Source organism: Biomphalaria glabrata, chromosome 10, assembly GCF_947242115.1.
Source record: "Biomphalaria glabrata chromosome 10, xgBioGlab47.1, whole genome shotgun sequence".
Classification (NCBI taxonomy): domain Eukaryota; kingdom Metazoa; phylum Mollusca; class Gastropoda; family Planorbidae; genus Biomphalaria; species Biomphalaria glabrata.
Genome location: NC_074720.1, coordinates 18,180,847 through 18,198,415, shown reverse-complemented (window position 1 = coordinate 18,198,415; position 17,569 = coordinate 18,180,847). Strand labels below are relative to the sequence as shown.

General features: G+C 34.0%; 1 protein-coding gene across 3 annotated transcripts; it reads left to right on the top strand.

Annotated features, from left to right (window-relative positions):
* The first annotated feature begins 53 nt into the window (after window positions 1-53).
* Window positions 54-14,515, top strand: LOC106052098 (SAP30-binding protein-like). Of its 3 annotated transcripts, none has more exons than XM_013207336.2 (11): window positions 54-170; window positions 1,103-1,572; window positions 2,415-2,494; window positions 2,688-2,730; window positions 7,210-7,298; window positions 7,495-7,586; window positions 7,783-7,843; window positions 8,591-8,642; window positions 9,004-9,056; window positions 11,385-11,445; window positions 14,299-14,515. In XM_013207336.2, the coding sequence occupies exons 2-11, from the start codon at window positions 1,113-1,115 to the stop codon at window positions 14,478-14,480; spliced, it is 1,173 nt and encodes a 390-aa protein (XP_013062790.1). In that variant the 5' UTR covers window positions 54-170; window positions 1,103-1,112; the 3' UTR covers window positions 14,481-14,515. The 3 variants fall into 3 exon arrangements, with proteins under 3 accessions (XP_013062790.1, XP_013062788.1, XP_013062789.1); XM_013207334.2 differs by lacking the exon at window positions 54-170 and adding an exon at window positions 279-423; XM_013207335.2 differs by lacking the exon at window positions 54-170 and adding an exon at window positions 348-447.
* The last annotated feature ends 3,054 nt before the right edge of the window (window positions 14,516-17,569 follow it).

Here is a 17,569-nt window from a genome sequence, read left to right as displayed (position 1 = left end):
AGTGTAGAACTAGATGTTTACAAAAGGAACTTTCGGGCACTCAGTGTCCGTCCTGATAGACAGATATATGTAGATTTACCTTTTCCTGCCATATTTAATCAATAATAATAGACTACTGACTCTAAATCTAGATCTATACATAGATCTAAATTCAAATTGACTAAGTCTAAGTAATAGACTCTAGTTCTTTAGATTTTAGATCTAGACTATTATACTTATTATAGTTTATAGCTTTGGATTTGACTGCACTGGACCTGGTGACTGTAATTTTAAACTCAACTGTAATACTGTAATTCAAATTGTGTCTCAGCACCAGTGTGTCACTGTGTGTCAGTCACTGTCAGTCAGACTCAGTGAACCGCTGAACCAGTGTCTGTCAACTCAAACTGTCACACTCACAGAGAAGTGACAGTCACACACACAGTGAGTGTAGCACTAACTAACAGTGTTAGTGTAAATAAAGAATTGTTGTAAATTACTTAAAATTAATAAGAAAAAAATTGAGCTTAGTTAGATGAATAGATCTATCTGAATCTATCATATTATTATTATTTAATATCTATCAAATCTATGCTATGTCGCCTATGACTAGAATCTTAGACTTAGAGAGAGTCTATCATATACTGATAGTCGGTAAATTATAAATATAGTCATAGTCGGCATAGAATGATAGATTAGATGATAGTTTTATTTTAAGACTAAGACTCACTAAGTCTATACTAGAATAGATCTATACTCTATTGTCTCTATCTATAACTATAATAATAAATAAACATAAAATAGTATTCAAAGTCTATAGTCTATACTAGATCTATACTCTATTGTCTCTATCTATAATATTAAAATAAACATAAAATAGTATTCTATAGAACTATAGTTACTATACTAGACATTGTCGTAAGTGTGAGTATAGACTATTAGATACTATATATAGACTTGATTGGTCTTGATAGATCTAGCTAGTCCTCTACTGCCTCTAGCTTTGGCCCTAGCCTTGGCCTTGGGCTCTAGCTCTAGAATCAGTATACCCTAAAATCTAGATTTAATCTACTCTAGACTACTTTTCTCTTTTATTGTTTTATTTACATTCAACACAAAAAAGTATAAAAAAAATGATGAGGAATGACAGTGCTTCCGTCATTTCATCTCTTCAAATGGATTATGGTGACTCTGAAGAAGAAGAAATGGATTCCAAAAATAGTTCAAAGTTAAATTTTGATGATGTCAAACCAGACAGTATCGAACTTATAGAGAAAGATTTTAATGTGGAGTCACAACTTGGTCTTGAAACTAATGATTACATTGTTGATAATGAAGTTAAAGCTTTAACTTCATCAGAAAAAAATGAAAGGGAGTTAGATGCTAATATTGAAATTAAACATGAGCTAGAGATAAGTCCAGCAGAACTTATATCAGATGACGAAGATGGTCATCCATTGCATCACAAACACCAAACTAATCATAAACATCATTCACCACATTTTCTTGATGACATAAAGAAACATATTGTGGGGGAATCTCTAAATACAGACTCACCATCAAGCCAAGGATCAACTAAACCAGGCAAAAAAGGTAGGCGTTGCTTTAAAAGTGAAGTAAAATTATAACTCTAGATCTATATGATGACAAAGCTATTTTTCAGAATTTTTTTAAACTGAAGTGTATATCTAAAGGAAAACTCTATCGTTTTAACAATTTTTTGATATATAATGTGTTTTAATTTACAGATAATGAGTATAATATCATTCTTTTAATTTTTTTTATTTTTAATAATAACTTTGTAATTGATGCCAGACTTCCATGGGGTGTCTATGTGACATTAGAGCCAGTAATTACTGTTAACAAATCTAGTCCATTAGGTGCTGCAAATCTAAAGCAAGCATCAGATCTGAAACAAAAGTAAAAGTTGTAAAGTTCCCCTTTGAGATCTGAAACAAGTAGACATAATTGTTTTAAAAAAATAGTACTAAATTCTAGTTCTACAATATAGTTCTGAAATTAAATAGGGAATGATAAAATTTAGAACAAGAAATATATATGTGCAAAGCTACAAGCAGGGCTGGCCTAAAGGCCACTGCAACCTATATGACCGCATTGGGCCCCTCACTTTCATAGACCCCCACACTAATTAACAAGTTTGACGACTGAAATAATTGGGTCAATAACATGTTCCAGCTTTACACAAACTTTCCAGTAACACTTTATCTATTTACCTGCCTCTTAAAGGGGTAACAATGTGGAAAAACTAAAAGCCAGCCATTAATTAGGACTAGGCTTTAACTACTAAGAAGGGGAACTCTGAAAACTATGAAGGAATCTTTATAGAGTGATATATGCCTTAAAAAGGTTCTATATTTCACAGATATCTTAATCAGTTAATCTTAAGTATCTCATTATCTTAAATTTAATTTCAGCTACTCGTTTAGTCTCATATGGCCCAGATGAGGATGTTGACGAAAGTTCTTCTAGTTCAGAAGATGAAGAAGGTCAAGAGGTAAGTGGAACTTGAAAGTGCATTGTTTTAAAATAATTTTCTAAAATATTCTGGTTAAAAAATACACAGTTAAGAATTTTCCATACAAATAGTTTGAATTTTGAAATATGTTTTATAGCAAAAGTTAAAAGATATTCAAATGTAAAATATAGCATTATCAAGCTTGTGTTATTTCGTGTTTTTTTTTCTTCAGCCAAATGAATCTGCAAGTCCTGAGCTGAACTCAGCTGATGCATGTAAGTGTTGCAATTATACTTTTTTAACAAAGCTTATATCAACTCTTTCTGTCTGTCTATCTTGTAAAAAGTTTGTACACGTTATTTCTCCCACACCAAATCTTGGATCACGCTGAAATTTGCACAATTATTTTTTTAACCTGACAACACAAGAATCAATATAAAAATTTAACCCATTAGTTCATTAACTATTGGTAATTTTTTGTTTGTTTGGTATTTAGAACAAGGGAAAGAAATTATACTTGTCTGAAATGGTGGTATAAGTTGAAATATTACACTTTATAGTTCGTTGCCTGAGGCTTATTGAACACAAACATGAAATAGGATAATAGATAGCTGTATAATCTTCCCTGTTCATAAGCTTGAGAAGGCTTTAGCCTACAAGTTTGAATTCACTTTCTTTCTTTTTTTAATACATTTTAAAAGAGATCACCCAGTTACTCTGTTCTTTCTCCCCCACCCATTTCCAACTGGTCCAGACAAGTGATAGGATCATAGCATATTGAGAAAGCTAAAAGCATGAAACTGTGCTAAATAAAATAATAGGTAAAAACAGTTGATGTATATCTCTGAGACAAGAATTACTAGCTCTTTGGCCACATGGGGGAAAATCTAGTTTGACTGTTATAATTGTTTTTAAGTAAAACGTAAATAAATGTAAATTTGGCTGGAGACTATATCTAGGTCTATAGCCATTATGGCATAGTCAGCCATATTACCCTTATATGCCATTGTTACGTGCGCATCTTAGTGTGAATGTGAAATGGTGCGATTGCGTGTTGAAAGGAAGGAAGAATCAAAATGGAGGAATATGAACAAGAAAGTGTTTTCAGTATTAATAAAGATTAAAGTATTTATAAACTGTGATTTGTCGTTTTCATGTCTAAAGAGTCTCATCCAATATGAAGACGTAACAAGTGGCGCCCAACGCAAAGGTAACCCACGTATCCCTCTATTCACAGGGGATCTCCTGTCAGCAGACAGTAGAGATAGTATAGTCTAGATCTAGAGACAGGAGAACATTCGATTCGATATTATTAGTAATCAACTATGGCGGACAAGGCTGAGGTAGCAGCGTTGAAGGAAGAGGGAAGGTTGTTGGAGCTTGAAGGGGCAGAACTAAGAAAATACGTACAAGAAAGGTTAATGGAGAGGGAGAGATTAGCGATGGAAAGAGACAAAGAAAAGGAGAGATTAGATAAGGAGGACAAAAGAGAAAGGGAAAAAGAAAAGGAGAGATTAGCGATGGAAAGAGACAAAGAAAAGGAGAGATTAGCGATGGAAAGAGACAAAGAAAAGGAGAGATTAGATAAGGAGGACAAAAGAGAAAAAGAAAAAGAAAAGGAGAGATTAGATAAGGAGGACAAAAGAGAAAGAGAAAAGGATAAGGAGATAGTAGCAATTGAAAGGGAAAAGAAAAATGAATTGGTCGCCATTGAAAGAGAAAGATTAGCATTTGAAAAAGAGACAGCAGAGAAAAAGTTAAAAACAGACCAAGGAAAAGAGAATGATAAAAGAAAGAGTGACTCTACAGGGAATAAACTGGCAAAATATAAAGGTTTGATATTCAACGAAGACAAAATGGACATAGACATTTTTTTGAAGAAGTTCGAGATAGAAATGAGAGAACTGGAGTACCCTGAAGACAAATGGACATTCTTATTGTCGAGATCATTTACAGCGGAGGTGCCTTCAAAAATATGTATGAACCAGGGTAACTACAGCATTGTGAAAGAACAACTACTTAGAACTTTCGGGAAAACAGAAGCTTTCTATCGCCAACAGTTTGTTAATTGTGAGATAGAACCAGAGGATGACCCGCAGACCTTCTTGGACAAAATGAGCAGCCATTTCGATAACTGGATAGAAACCGCTGAGGTAGAAAAAACCTTTGACAGTCTTAAGACATTTCTCATGCTGGACAAAGTGATGTACGAGTGTCAGGAGGAATTAAAAATATTTCTGTTGGAGAGGAAACCGAAATCCATAGAAGACATAGTAAGACTGATAAGGGCTTATAAAGTGGCACATCCCGAGAAGAAATTATCTAGAGGCAGTGATATAGAAGAAATAGTTGCCTTTAACAGAACATGTGAGACACAGAATAACTCTCACAGAACAAGGGAGACACAGGATAGACAGTATAGAAGTGGTACATATGAAAGACAAAATGATAGCCGCAACGGAAGATATCAAGGAAACAGACAGGAAAGAAAGGACTGGGAGAAAGGTAGAATAGAGCAAGGCTTATCATTGTCATCTGATACTGGAACATTGGAGATTTTTCAGACATTCGTAGGGAACAAGGCAGCCAAGACCATCAGGGATACTGGGAGCACTATTATTGGAGTGAATAAGAATTTAGTGGAAGACCATGAATATACAGGCGAATCTAGGAAGTGTGTTATGTTTAATGGGAATATTGTACAATTACCGATTGCTAAAGTTAGTATAGACACACCGTATGTTAAGGGGACAGTGGAAGCTTGTGTTGTAGATCAGGGTGAGATAGATTTAATTATTGGGAATATCCATGGGGTGAAAATATGTTCAGTAAGGGAGATTGAGAATTGGAAGAAATATTATGGGATAAAGACTACGCGAGGTAGAAATGGGGATGTGGAAGAAGACATAAGATCTCATACATCAGATGACATGGGTAGCAGAGAGCACGAGAAGAAAGAATTAACAGATAAGGTAGAAAGCAATGCAATAGGAATGGGTCCAAATCAAAGTAAAGTAAGGCAATCAGTGGTACAGGGAAAGCGATATAAGCCCACATACAGACGTACAAATCCATACATCTTATGCTTTAATTGTGGGAGAAGGGGGCATATTAGAAGACAGTGTCAACAGTTAATTAGAATTAAGGATTCAAGGTACAATAGTGAAGAGGCGTATACGAGAAAAGAGAGGGATATTAGCAGCCTAGAAAACAGTACAGCTAGATCATTAGGTAGTAGAATCACAATGGGACATCATTGCAAAGGAGGGAAGCGGAAAGGATGGCATGTCAATAATGTTAGAATTATATAGATATGATTAGAAAAGGTAGGAATGATGGACATTATTTATTGTTCTATTCTACAATGAATAAATATATGTGTAATGAATTGAATATTGTTGTTACAATATGCATGGAGCATGATAGACTTTGTTTGTTAACTATTTGATTACGACTGGAATGATGGTGTTTTGTACAGGCATACAATTATGAGTGGGGAGTTGTATTGATAGAAATATGATTACTTATAGATAAATGTTAACAGAAGTGGTTTCAATTGCTCATAATAACAGTTATTATTGTGATGAATATAATTGTTATTTCATGTTGGGATTGTATTGGTATTAACATGACATTGTGTTTGATTTTGTTTAGTTATTACATTATGGTTTTATATGTTACCGATTTTTTTAACTTGGAATAGTCTGATAATATATTCAGTGATTTGTATTTTGGACGTTCGATGTGCATCGAACTTGTTAAACAGGGGGGGTGTTACGTGCGCATCTTAGTGTGAATGTGAAATGGTGCGATTGCGTGTTGAAAGGAAGGAAGAATCAAAATGGAATATGAACAAGAAAGTGTTTTCAGTATTAATAAAGATTAAAGTATTTATAAACTGTGATTTGTCGTTTTCATGTCTAAAGAGTCTCATCCAATATGAAGACGTAACAGCCATAACTGAGTAAATTTAAAGTTGCTTCAATTTTATTGAAGTTTATAAGTGTTGCTTATATTTTTATGTAAATCCAAGTCTAGATTCAAGATCTAGAAGTAGATCTAGACTAGATCTTAAAGAGTTCTAAATCAGAACTTAAGGTCTAGTGTTAAATTTAGATGTCCATATAATAAACACACCAATAAATAATCGCATCAGTGTTGTTTACCGGTCGTTGACATATAGCACCAAACTGCTGGTAGACAACTAAATCGTTGTAGGCTTAATATATTTTAACTAATAAACTTGAAAAAACTTGAATAACTTCTTTTTATGAACAAAACTAAATAGAACTTTATTTATAATATAGACAAAATCAAATTGGGAGAAATGAAATAAATGTAGTGTAGACGAGTAATAATATCTTTTAACAAAATCTAATTCACTACAATAACACGACCTTTCATTCTCACATTTACAGTTGTCTCCCCTTACTAAGATCAAGTGACAACCATGCCACCTATGTTGCATCATTCACAATCAATTGCTAGCCTCCTCCCACCATCACCATATAAACACACACACATACTCCATAACAATAAGTATGCCTTCCTTGCTGGCCAAATTAAAAAATGTGTAAGTTCTAGCTGTTGACGGTGTCACATGTTTGATACCCAAATAGAACCAAAAAAAATTTTTTTTTTTTTTTTTTAAATCTTATTATATTTTAAGTTTAATATTATCTTTTAAAAAATATATTTTTAAAATGTATTTCTTTTTGGTTATTCTATTATTTAATAAAAATCTTATCTTCTAGCCATTCTTTCTCGGAGTGTTCAAAATATGTCAAATGATGATATAAAAATACCCCCAGAACCACCTGGAAAATGTTCAGCACAGTTACAGGTATTGTCATTATTCACATTATTATTGCATTTATTCTTCTTCTAAAAACAACTAATTTTATGTAAAATTTTTAATTTATTAATAAAATTAATAAAAAAAAGATAATGTTTACATTTGTTATATTTTGGACTGTCACATGTTATTATACAAGTCTTGTTGAATAAATCTTTTTAATCTGTGTAAAAACTATTTTCAGAAAAAAATAGAAGAAATGTATGAAAGAATGCGCCGTCAAGAATTTGACTTGAACAGAGCTATACAAAACAAAAAGAATTTTCGCAATCCCAGGTAAAAACGACTCATTTGTTTGGCTTGATAATTCTGTTCTGCTGGGAAAGTGTTGTTAGACTTTTACAAAGTGTAAAACCTGATAAAGAAATAGATTAGTGTTGTTTTTTTTTAAGTCATCTCTTTGTCTGAAATCCACAAACACTAGCTTTATTTTTCATATAACTTAACTGGTTAATTTTTTTTTCTTACACAGTATTTACGAGAAACTTATAGATTACTGTCACATTGATGAGAAGGGAACAAATTTTCCGCCAGTAAGTTTCATATCATTTTATTAAAGATTGTAGGTACCAGTACTTTGTTAATTTATAAAACTGAAAGTAAAAGTCATTTGCTTCCTTGGCTAATAAAAATGATAACTAAATGCTAAAATGACTAGTTCCACTTTTTTTGTTCAAGTAGTCATTAGCCTGAGCAGTCGTAAATACATTTTTGAACCTCCATAAAAAAATTCCAGCTCTCTTGTAAAATATGTTTTTACTTTTTCAATAGAATTTTTCTGCGAATTAACATTCCCCATTTATTTAACAGTTTATTATTTGACTCAAGGATATTGTTCATATCTAGCATAAGCTTGTAGTCATGACCCACTTCATTATGCTGATAAGTAGTAGTCTTAAATGTTGTATCTGCTGAGGGTATCAGCATTTTAAAAAAAAATTTTCTTTATTTATTTTACTTTTCATGGGATATAGGAATGTTCTATTCATCATTCACCAAGCTCAGAGTTTTATGTTGTTAACTTATTTTTTCAACCTCACTTATAATATTCACCTGTTCAGAGAGCTCATAACACAGCATGATCTCAGAGCTCTGTCTTCTATTCAAAAAGATATAAGTTAAGGTGTTATTAGTTTCTTTCTATTGTATACAAGTAGAAGAAAGCAGTTGGACTTATTCTTCTTCTTGTTAAATGCTGAGATCTTAGTCCCTGATACTCACTTAAGTGAAATTTTTACTTCTAAAAAAAATTAGGCACGTCTTTCTACAATATTTTGCAGGAAATATACGATCCACACATATGGGGAAAAGACTCTTATTACGATGAATTAGGTAAGTTTTTTATACATATTGTTTTGAAAACAGACTACTTCCACAGTTGCATATTGTTCATAAAAATTAATCATCTGCATATTTTTTCCATGTTAGGATACAAAAGAAAATTAATTTTATAACACTTTCTCTTTGTATGCATCATTAATTTAGACTCTACCATTTCAAATAGATTTGTGATTTTTAGTTTTTACAAAGCTTATATCAACTCACTCTGTGTGATAAAAAGTTTGGTCACATTATTTTTCTTCTTCTACATTATTTAGACATATTTGTAAGTGCAGAGTTCTTTCCCTTAAATAAGCTTTGATTTTAAAAAAAACAGATTTTTTATATTTTTTTGTTTGTTTCTTATCTTCAGATAAAATACAACGAAGAGATATTGAAAAAAGAGAGAAAGAAAAGAAAACTAAAGTAAGTGGTTGTTAGTAGGTTATGTTTTCTTTCTCGGTATATAAGATTAATTTTTTTCTTGTTGATTAATTGTATTATGTGGCTAACTTACAATATCTATACTAACACCACAAATGTTGCCTAGTTTATGACACTTACAAATTATATGAAATGATGTAGGTAAGAAATGAAATCCATGGTAATTTATGGCATTCTTTAGGTCGACAATTTCCTGAGCATTCTATGTCTAATAATTCATGATTAATATATTTATTTATTTATTTTTATAAGACAAAATGCTCTTTCATTGGATTATAACATATATATACATATAGACAAAATGCTCTTTCATTGGATTATAACATATATATATATATAACAAATTATTCTAAACTTTTTAAAAATATTCTACCACAAATGCATCAAAAAATCTGAAGGATTACAATAAAACCCTGAAATTGATTTTCTTCATCCTCCATCCATGTATCCCAGTGGCGCTACAGCCCTTGGAGGGCCCTGGTCTGTTTTAACACATCTTTCCATTCTTTGTGCTTTTCCATATCATTCCATTGTGCCTTTTGTCTCCAACTCTTAGCTTTTGTAGATCTGCCTCTACTTCATCAAGCCATCGTATTTGTGGTCTGTTTTGGGTTGTCTTTATCTTTTTGTTTTTGCCTGTACACTATCTTTGCTCCTCTGTTCTCTGACTTTCTTTCAAGGTGACCTGCCTGATGTGATCTGTTCTTTTTTATTTCCATGACTATGGAGGGGTTTTTATATAGCTGTTATATCTCTTGGTTAGTGCATGTCCTCCATCTGGTTACATCTTGTATGACAACATCAAATTGTTCTTGATGATTTTCCTTTCTTAAGTATTCATCAAAATTAGATGAGCTTTTCATTTTAATTAGTTGTTAAGGGTTTACATTAAATATATCACAGAATTTTGAACCCTGTAGGGCCTTCTCAGTTTCTATTGATCATTTGCCTAAAGAATGGAAAGTACTCTAGGCTTAGACTTATTTACCCCATTTTTCAGAGTGTAATTCCCATTCATTTTTACGCCTTATTCCATTTGGTGTCCTTTGCTTTTAGGTCTTATCTATGAAAGTGCAGTCGGCACCATGTTTTACTAGTACAGCTCTACTAGTTTCTTTTTCCTCATGTCAGCCTTCATGCTATCACTGTTTTTACACAGCATATTTAATTTCATCTAAGGACATGTCGTTGTAAACCTCAAGCGATGTTAGGTCACAACTTCATTAAGTAGGCAATTTTCCATTTGGCTCAGGATTTCTCTGTTGATGAAATGGTTTCTGTATGTGACTCTAAACCATTACTGCTATTGTTAGCAGATGTCTTCCTGCCACAGTCAAAATAGTTCACTTATTATGCCTTATTCTATTGTTGTAACCCTATCGGTGACACAATAGGGTTAACTGTGTATGATCAGCTGACACATGTGACACAGGCCAGTAATACAGTTTAGCATGCTATGTTGATGGACAAGGGACAGTACTGGTCAATTGAAGTCATTAAGCTAATGTACCGGGTAATTATTTTTATGTGAAGTCAAGTAGTGATATGAAAGTATTTTAAGTGAAGCAGGAAGTTCATCAAATATCATCATGAAAACCGGATTGATGTCATGTTATTATGTTCTACAAGCAGTCTTTTTGATTTTCATTACGTAAGTAGTTCCCGTAGTTGTTGCTGCCTATGAATGACAAGTCTACCAGATACATACCTGCAATCATCCTACAAAATTATGTCATGATATTCATCAATAATATCATTTCCACTTTTATTGCAATCATATATCACTCTGTACAGGTGAATCTCAAAGCCAATCTTTTTTTTATTCAAATAATCTTTGTAAGATGGTGCTTGCCCTTCCTATTAGCATGCAACATCATAACAGACATCCCCAATGCTTGTAATGATGCAGCCTAGTTAGCTTAACTTTTCTATCTGATGTAGTTGTATTTCATTGACATTTGATTGGACCCACATGTTGACCTGTATCCTACTCATACAATTTTTATTTTGCCCAGGTTTATCTGAAGTTGATTTTTAGACTTTATGTCATGTTTAGAATACATTTATTTACTCAAGTAGTACCATGTCAACTGTAAAGGCTTAGGTCTGTCAATGTATTCATTTTGTCTCATTGTTATTCTCATTACATAGTCGATGGTTTGGAGGAAGAGATTAGGAGAGTAAATGTACACTTCTGTCTCACAGTAGGTGTGAGAAAGTATAGTGCTTTATGGTCTCAAACATGACCAAAATATTTGTTAATTAATTTAACTACTGGATATTAATAGAAACTAATATTGTCTTCCTTAGATTGAGTTCATTAGCGGCACAAAAAAGCCAGTTTCTTCAGATGGAAGTTTAGGACCACCTGGTAAGTGATGTGTTGGTTTGTTTTTTATAATAGTGTAAAAAATACAGTTTTGTTGTACTGAGCCACTTACTTTCATCTTAAACATTTTTAACAAATGGACAGAACTTATAAAGACTGAAAAATAAATGGTCACATTATTTTTCTTCTTCTACCTTATTTGAGATTTTTTTTTTCTGATTCCAATTGTTGGTCCATTCTTATGTATGAAAGCAGTCTAACTCTGCAGTGCCTGTTTTATGCCCAAAAACCCTTTTAGTGAATTTCCAGATTTAAAACACGATTTTATAGAATATGAGTTTTGATGATATTCAAAGAACCCTCAATTTTCTGCTCTTAATCTAAAGCAGGCATGTCAAACTCATTAAGGTGTATGGGCTGCATAAAAACATACTATGGCCTGAAGGGCCGCAGCCAAAAATCAGTTGGAAAACATAGCCTACTAATTGTATGTAAATTAGAAAAAACACAATAGAATACGCAAGAATTAGTGGAATACATGTCCCTTAGTTAGCTAAATTTGTAGTCCTACTGTATTAATAAAAAATTACTATGGTTATGCATTATTTTCGTTGTACTGATGCTTGATATCTTTTCTGGGATACAAGTTTATTAATGTCAGGTTGAAGTTTGTTTGTCACTGACACTTTCATCGCTGATGAGAAATTTCGATCAGATAATCTTGAAAGGTGAGGTGTTTTGTAGCTTTCATAGTGGAAAAACAATCAAATTCGTGTCCAATGTCATCGAGAAACATTGAAAACTGGCGATGATTTAAGCTACGGTCACGAATAAAATCAATAACGACTGGAACTGGTCTTAGAAACTGTAATAACTTTGCGCATAATGCTTCTTGGTGAATGATGTACTGAAAATGATCAAATTTAAAATTAGCATCAGCTTCACTTATTTTGGCAAGCAGCTTTGCACCAGCAACATTTCTAACCCCAATCATGGTTGGTGCGCACCTTGCGCCATCTGCTGTTAGACTAGCTAGCTTTAGCAAAGGTAAATTGTACTGCAAAATCACCTCCTGTAATTTCTCAAAAACATCCTCACTTGTTGTGGTGTTATGTATAGTCGCTTTTTGTGGTGTTATGCAGAGAACAGAGCTCAAGTAGTTCCTCATATATCTCAAAATTCCTGTGAAAGTTCCTTATGAATATAGCCAACTGTGCTATATCCGTTACATCAATTGAATCATCGAGGGCCAATGAAAAGAATTCAAAATCAGCTATTTTGTTCTTTAATTGTTCACGCAAGCTGACTGACATGTCATTTATTCTATCTGCCACAAAGTTCCTACTTAATGTTATTTCTTTGAATGCTTTCACCTTTTTCTGGACTTCCGCAGCTTTAACGATGCACCCTTTAATATAATCACCTTCACTAAATGATTTGCTATAGCTTTCAATTAATTTTGACAAAATGTAGCTGGCTTTAGCTACATGCTCACTCTCTTTTTTCAGTTTAACAACTACTATTTGTTGCCTTTTAAAACTATTTTTCAATTTTTCCGGTGTAAGCATTATATGCCTTTTTGTCATAAGCGTAATGTTGTTTGAAATTGTAGGTATACTCTTTGGGCACACGAATGCAGTAATTGCATATTAAGCAGTAAATCGTATTTGATACCGACATGCAGAAATAATTTAACTCCAATCTTTCTTGAAACAATCTATTTTCGTCCTTAATTTTTCTTTTAGGAGCAGTTGCTGCTGTAGTTATTAATTCTTCATCAGTATTTAAATCCATTATTCTGAGAAATGAAATTGTCACTAAACTAGTGTAAATTTTCATGTGACCGCAGAAAGTACTGAATAAACTGAATATAAAGTAGTTACTGAAATAGATAGAATGGCAATATTAACCACTGATAATTTTGTGTAAGTCTAACATATTGCTTATTTATGATGTGATTATTAAAAATTAATAATAAATAAAAAGTTAAAAAATCAGAAATAAACTTAAAAGATAAATTGAAATATAAGCCCAACGAAATTACCACATCTAATTCAATTTAACATAAATTTTCGAAAAATCATTTGTTTTCAAATATCTTATCCTTAAAGAATACTTACTAGGTTCAACGGATATGATTGTTACGTTTTAGTTTTTGTTGTTTTTTTTTAACCTGAAAATTGCTAAATAATCAAACTTAATTTAAATAATTCTTGAGGTGGCCAAGCGGGCCGCATGCAAAGTGGTCGCATGCATGCGACCACTTTAACACTGAGTTTGACATGCCTGATCTAAAGGAAATGGTTTGTTCACATCCTGACATTGTGTCTAAGCAAAATTTCCTTGTGATTTGTATTTATACTTTTTGACACTAGTGCCCAGTACCTTGTTGCTCTTCCACTAATTTAAGAACATTTATTTTGTATTAAAGCTTCTTTAGTTAGGCATATGCCAGTTTAATCCATATTTTAATGGACTTATATCAGCTCACTCTGTTTGGCAAAAAGTTTGTACATGTTATTTATCACATATCCAATCTTGGATTAAGCTGACATTTTGCACAATTATTTCTTTTACCTGACAACACAAGAATCAATAAAAGAATTTAACCAGTTAGTTTATTAACTATTGGTAATTAATTATATTGTTTGTTATTTTGAACAAGGGAAAGAAATCATACTTGACATGTGGTGGTATTAGCTGAGTTTGTCCCCTTGAGGACTGTTTAATTAACCTTTAGTGAACATTTTTTTTTATGCATTTAAAAAATGATCATGTTCACAAGATACCCAATTCTTCTCCCCATGAGCCAAACTAATTGATACAGTTACACTTAATATAAGCTTTTTTTTTAAAGTATTTGTTTATGATTTTCTTGTTTTTTTAATTCTATAGATGAAAAGAAAAGAAAAACCAAATGGGATGCTCAGCCTACCAACATCATCCATGTCACCAAAATCCCATCAACTTCACAAAATCCTGGAGTTGTCAGTTTAACAGCAATGGCCACTGGCACTAAAGCTACTGTAATACCAGCATTAGGCTCTTTGTCTAAGAAAACATCATCTCTAAAATAAAATTATTTCTCCTTTGTACAAAGTGAAAAATGTCATATTTGTTTTTGTTTGTTATTTTGTTTTTATAAACTGCCATTAGAAAGAGCAAAAAAGTTTGTGACATGCAGTAAAATTCTGTGTTGACTGATGACTCTAGCCTTGACCAAATTTCAAACTTGGTTCATGGGAATGTAATTACTCTTGGACAGACTATTCTACTGGACTTACAGAAATCTAAATTTAGATATCCACCATGAGTTATTTCTTGAAAATTTTGTAAGTAGCAGAATTATTGAAAAAAAAAAATTAAGTCTTCTGTAATTGGTTATAGACGTTATTCCAATACAACAGAGTGTACACACAAACACAATGTAGTCATGCACACACACGAATTTGATTAATTGCAGGCTTCCTGAAGCATTTTCCAAGTTAAATCATTTTAAAGCTAGATCCATCCAAAAGCGTTAACGTTGAATATGCCGCTTCTGTATTTGAAACACCTTGCACTCTGCAAATTTTCGTAAAAGTTTACGACTCGCTGCTACATCACTTTTTCTAACCAACTCGCGTCATCCAAATAGTAAGTCGCATGTGTACTTCTTTTTCGTGCTTCTTTTCGTGCATTTCTGAACCAATTCGTCAATGATTGAAGAAACTTCAAGAGCACTGACCATCTGTCCCTCAATAAACAGAACTTCTGCATGGAATAGTTTGTACAAAATGCAACAAGAATTCAGCACATAGGTTTTCAAAGAAGCTTTTGATTATGGTGGGACACTTCTCTTGTGAAAAGAAATATGATTTCAAAGCAGAATATAATTTAAATAGTCTCTCCACCGAAAGCTAACATCTGGTCTTCTCAGACGAAATTTGCTTTTTTTTTTTTTAAGATTTCCCGCGAAGAGCGACACAAGGAGCTGTATCATCAGGGGAAACAATTTTCGCTTTATTGTCACTTGAAGCATCAACAACTGGGCATCACTTACATGCTTCTTTACTTTGTTAATTGCATAGGGTCCAAACCTTTATTAACTATTGCTTTACAGTCGGTTCTTGCACATTTGTATTTTGGGTCATTCATTTTTAAGTAATTTCAAAGTGGAGTTCATTATTACGGAAAACTATAGGATAGGCAAAGGGTGACCTTGAACTCTTCCTGTTTTGAGTAGTCTCTCAGCGCAATGGGATTTTTAGTGTTGACTGGTCCCTTCTGTCCAACTCTGCTTCAGTTTCACTCGGGCTATCAGAAGATGATCTGAAACAACATCTGCTCCTGTCTGACTCTTGCATCCTGAAGAGAGCGACGGAACTTCTTTACAATACAGACGTGGTTTATTTAGTTCTCTGTTGACAGGTCTGGTGATACCCAAGTTGCCTTGTGTATTGGTTTGTGTGGGAAGACAGTTCATCCAATCACCAAGTTGCTAGTGGCACACATGTTGGCACATCTTTTCCATTTTCGTTCATGGCAGACAACTGACAAACGCATTTGAAGTCCATGCTGGAATTAGACAAGGCTGTTTGCTGTCTACCTTCGTGTTTCTGCTAGCCATAGATTGGGTCATGAAGACATCAACATACCAGAAGCGGAAGGTATATATTGGACACTGTGGAAACAGCTAGACGACCTCGACTTTGCAGATGACATGGCTCTTCTCTCTCACACACAACAGCGGATGCAGAAAAAGATAAGCATCGTTGCGGACAATTCAGCTGTAATGGGTATTTCCATAAACAGAGGTAAGAGCAAGGTGTTCAAGATAAGGCGTCGACAACACACCCATTACAGTCCAAGGCGAGGCGCTAGAAGAGATGGAGAGCTTTACCTATCTCGGCAGTGTCCTAGATAACCATGGAGGAACATAGGCAGATGTCAGAACCCGCATTGGTAAAGCTCGAGCAGCGTTCCAATAGTTGAAGAGCACCTGGGGATCTAGGGAAATAAGCATTATCACCTAGATCAGGCTCTTCAACACCATTTCAAGCCAAAAGGGGCCTACTACTTTGTGGAGCACCACATAGAGAACCACCATCAACACCATGAAAAAAATCCAGGTATTCGTCAATACGTGCCTGAGGAAGATTCTTACGATTCGCTGGCCAGACAAGATCTTGAATGAGGAACTGTGGCAAAGAACAAAACAGCAGCCAATTGAAATATATATCCTTCAGAGACAGGTCACACCCTTCGCAAGCCTGCATCCAACATAACAAGGCAAGCCTTAACCTGGAACGTCCAAGGAAAGAGGAAGAGGGTACGGCCCATTAACACATGGCGCCGCGATTTGGAAGCAGAGAGATTCGCCTAGAACCGAGACGCCTGGAGGAAGCTGATTTGGTGGCCTATGCCCCAGACGGGACGAAAGGGAGAAAGGAGAGGAGATATGATAGGCAAAAGTACATTTAGTGGCTTCGAATCAATGTATCAGAAGGGAATATAAAAGTTGGACAGGTACCTTAATGGAGGCTTACTATGAGCTTCCAATAAAAAAAAATACGATCTGCATTCAGATGTTTGGTTTAATACACATATGCGTCAGAAATCTGTGGTCGATATTTCTAGCATTGCTCTCCACTGTAATTGTTGATTTTGCCCTGTTTATTAACAGTAACTCTTCTATGTGAACTTCAAAGTTCGTTTCGTTTAAGACGTTCTTACAAGACAAGAAAGGAGAGCCAAGTGAAGGAATTGATTAACGGAATCAACGAGAAACATGCCGAACGACAGCACGCCGAAAGCCGACAAAAGTCGAAAGAAAACAAGCTGACGTCAGTTTCTGAGAAGGCAGGATGCTACAAACTGAAAGCACTAATCATGTCTCTAACACAGGGGCCTTCTAAACAGTGAACATTAAAAATAAAGATTAAGAGGAAAACCGTAAACGCCTCAAGGCGTTACTTTTTAAAGTTATTATAGTCAAAAGTCAGGATGGCTGCCTGGTCGTGCGGTTTGCGCGCTGGATTGACGTTTGGATTTATCGATGGTCCCGGGTTCAAACCCTGCCCGCTCCCATCCCCCGTCGTCCTGCGGGAGGTTTGGACTAGGAAGTAAACTATCTTCAACTCTGAAGGAACATCCAAAACATGTAAAACATTTTACAAACAAAAGA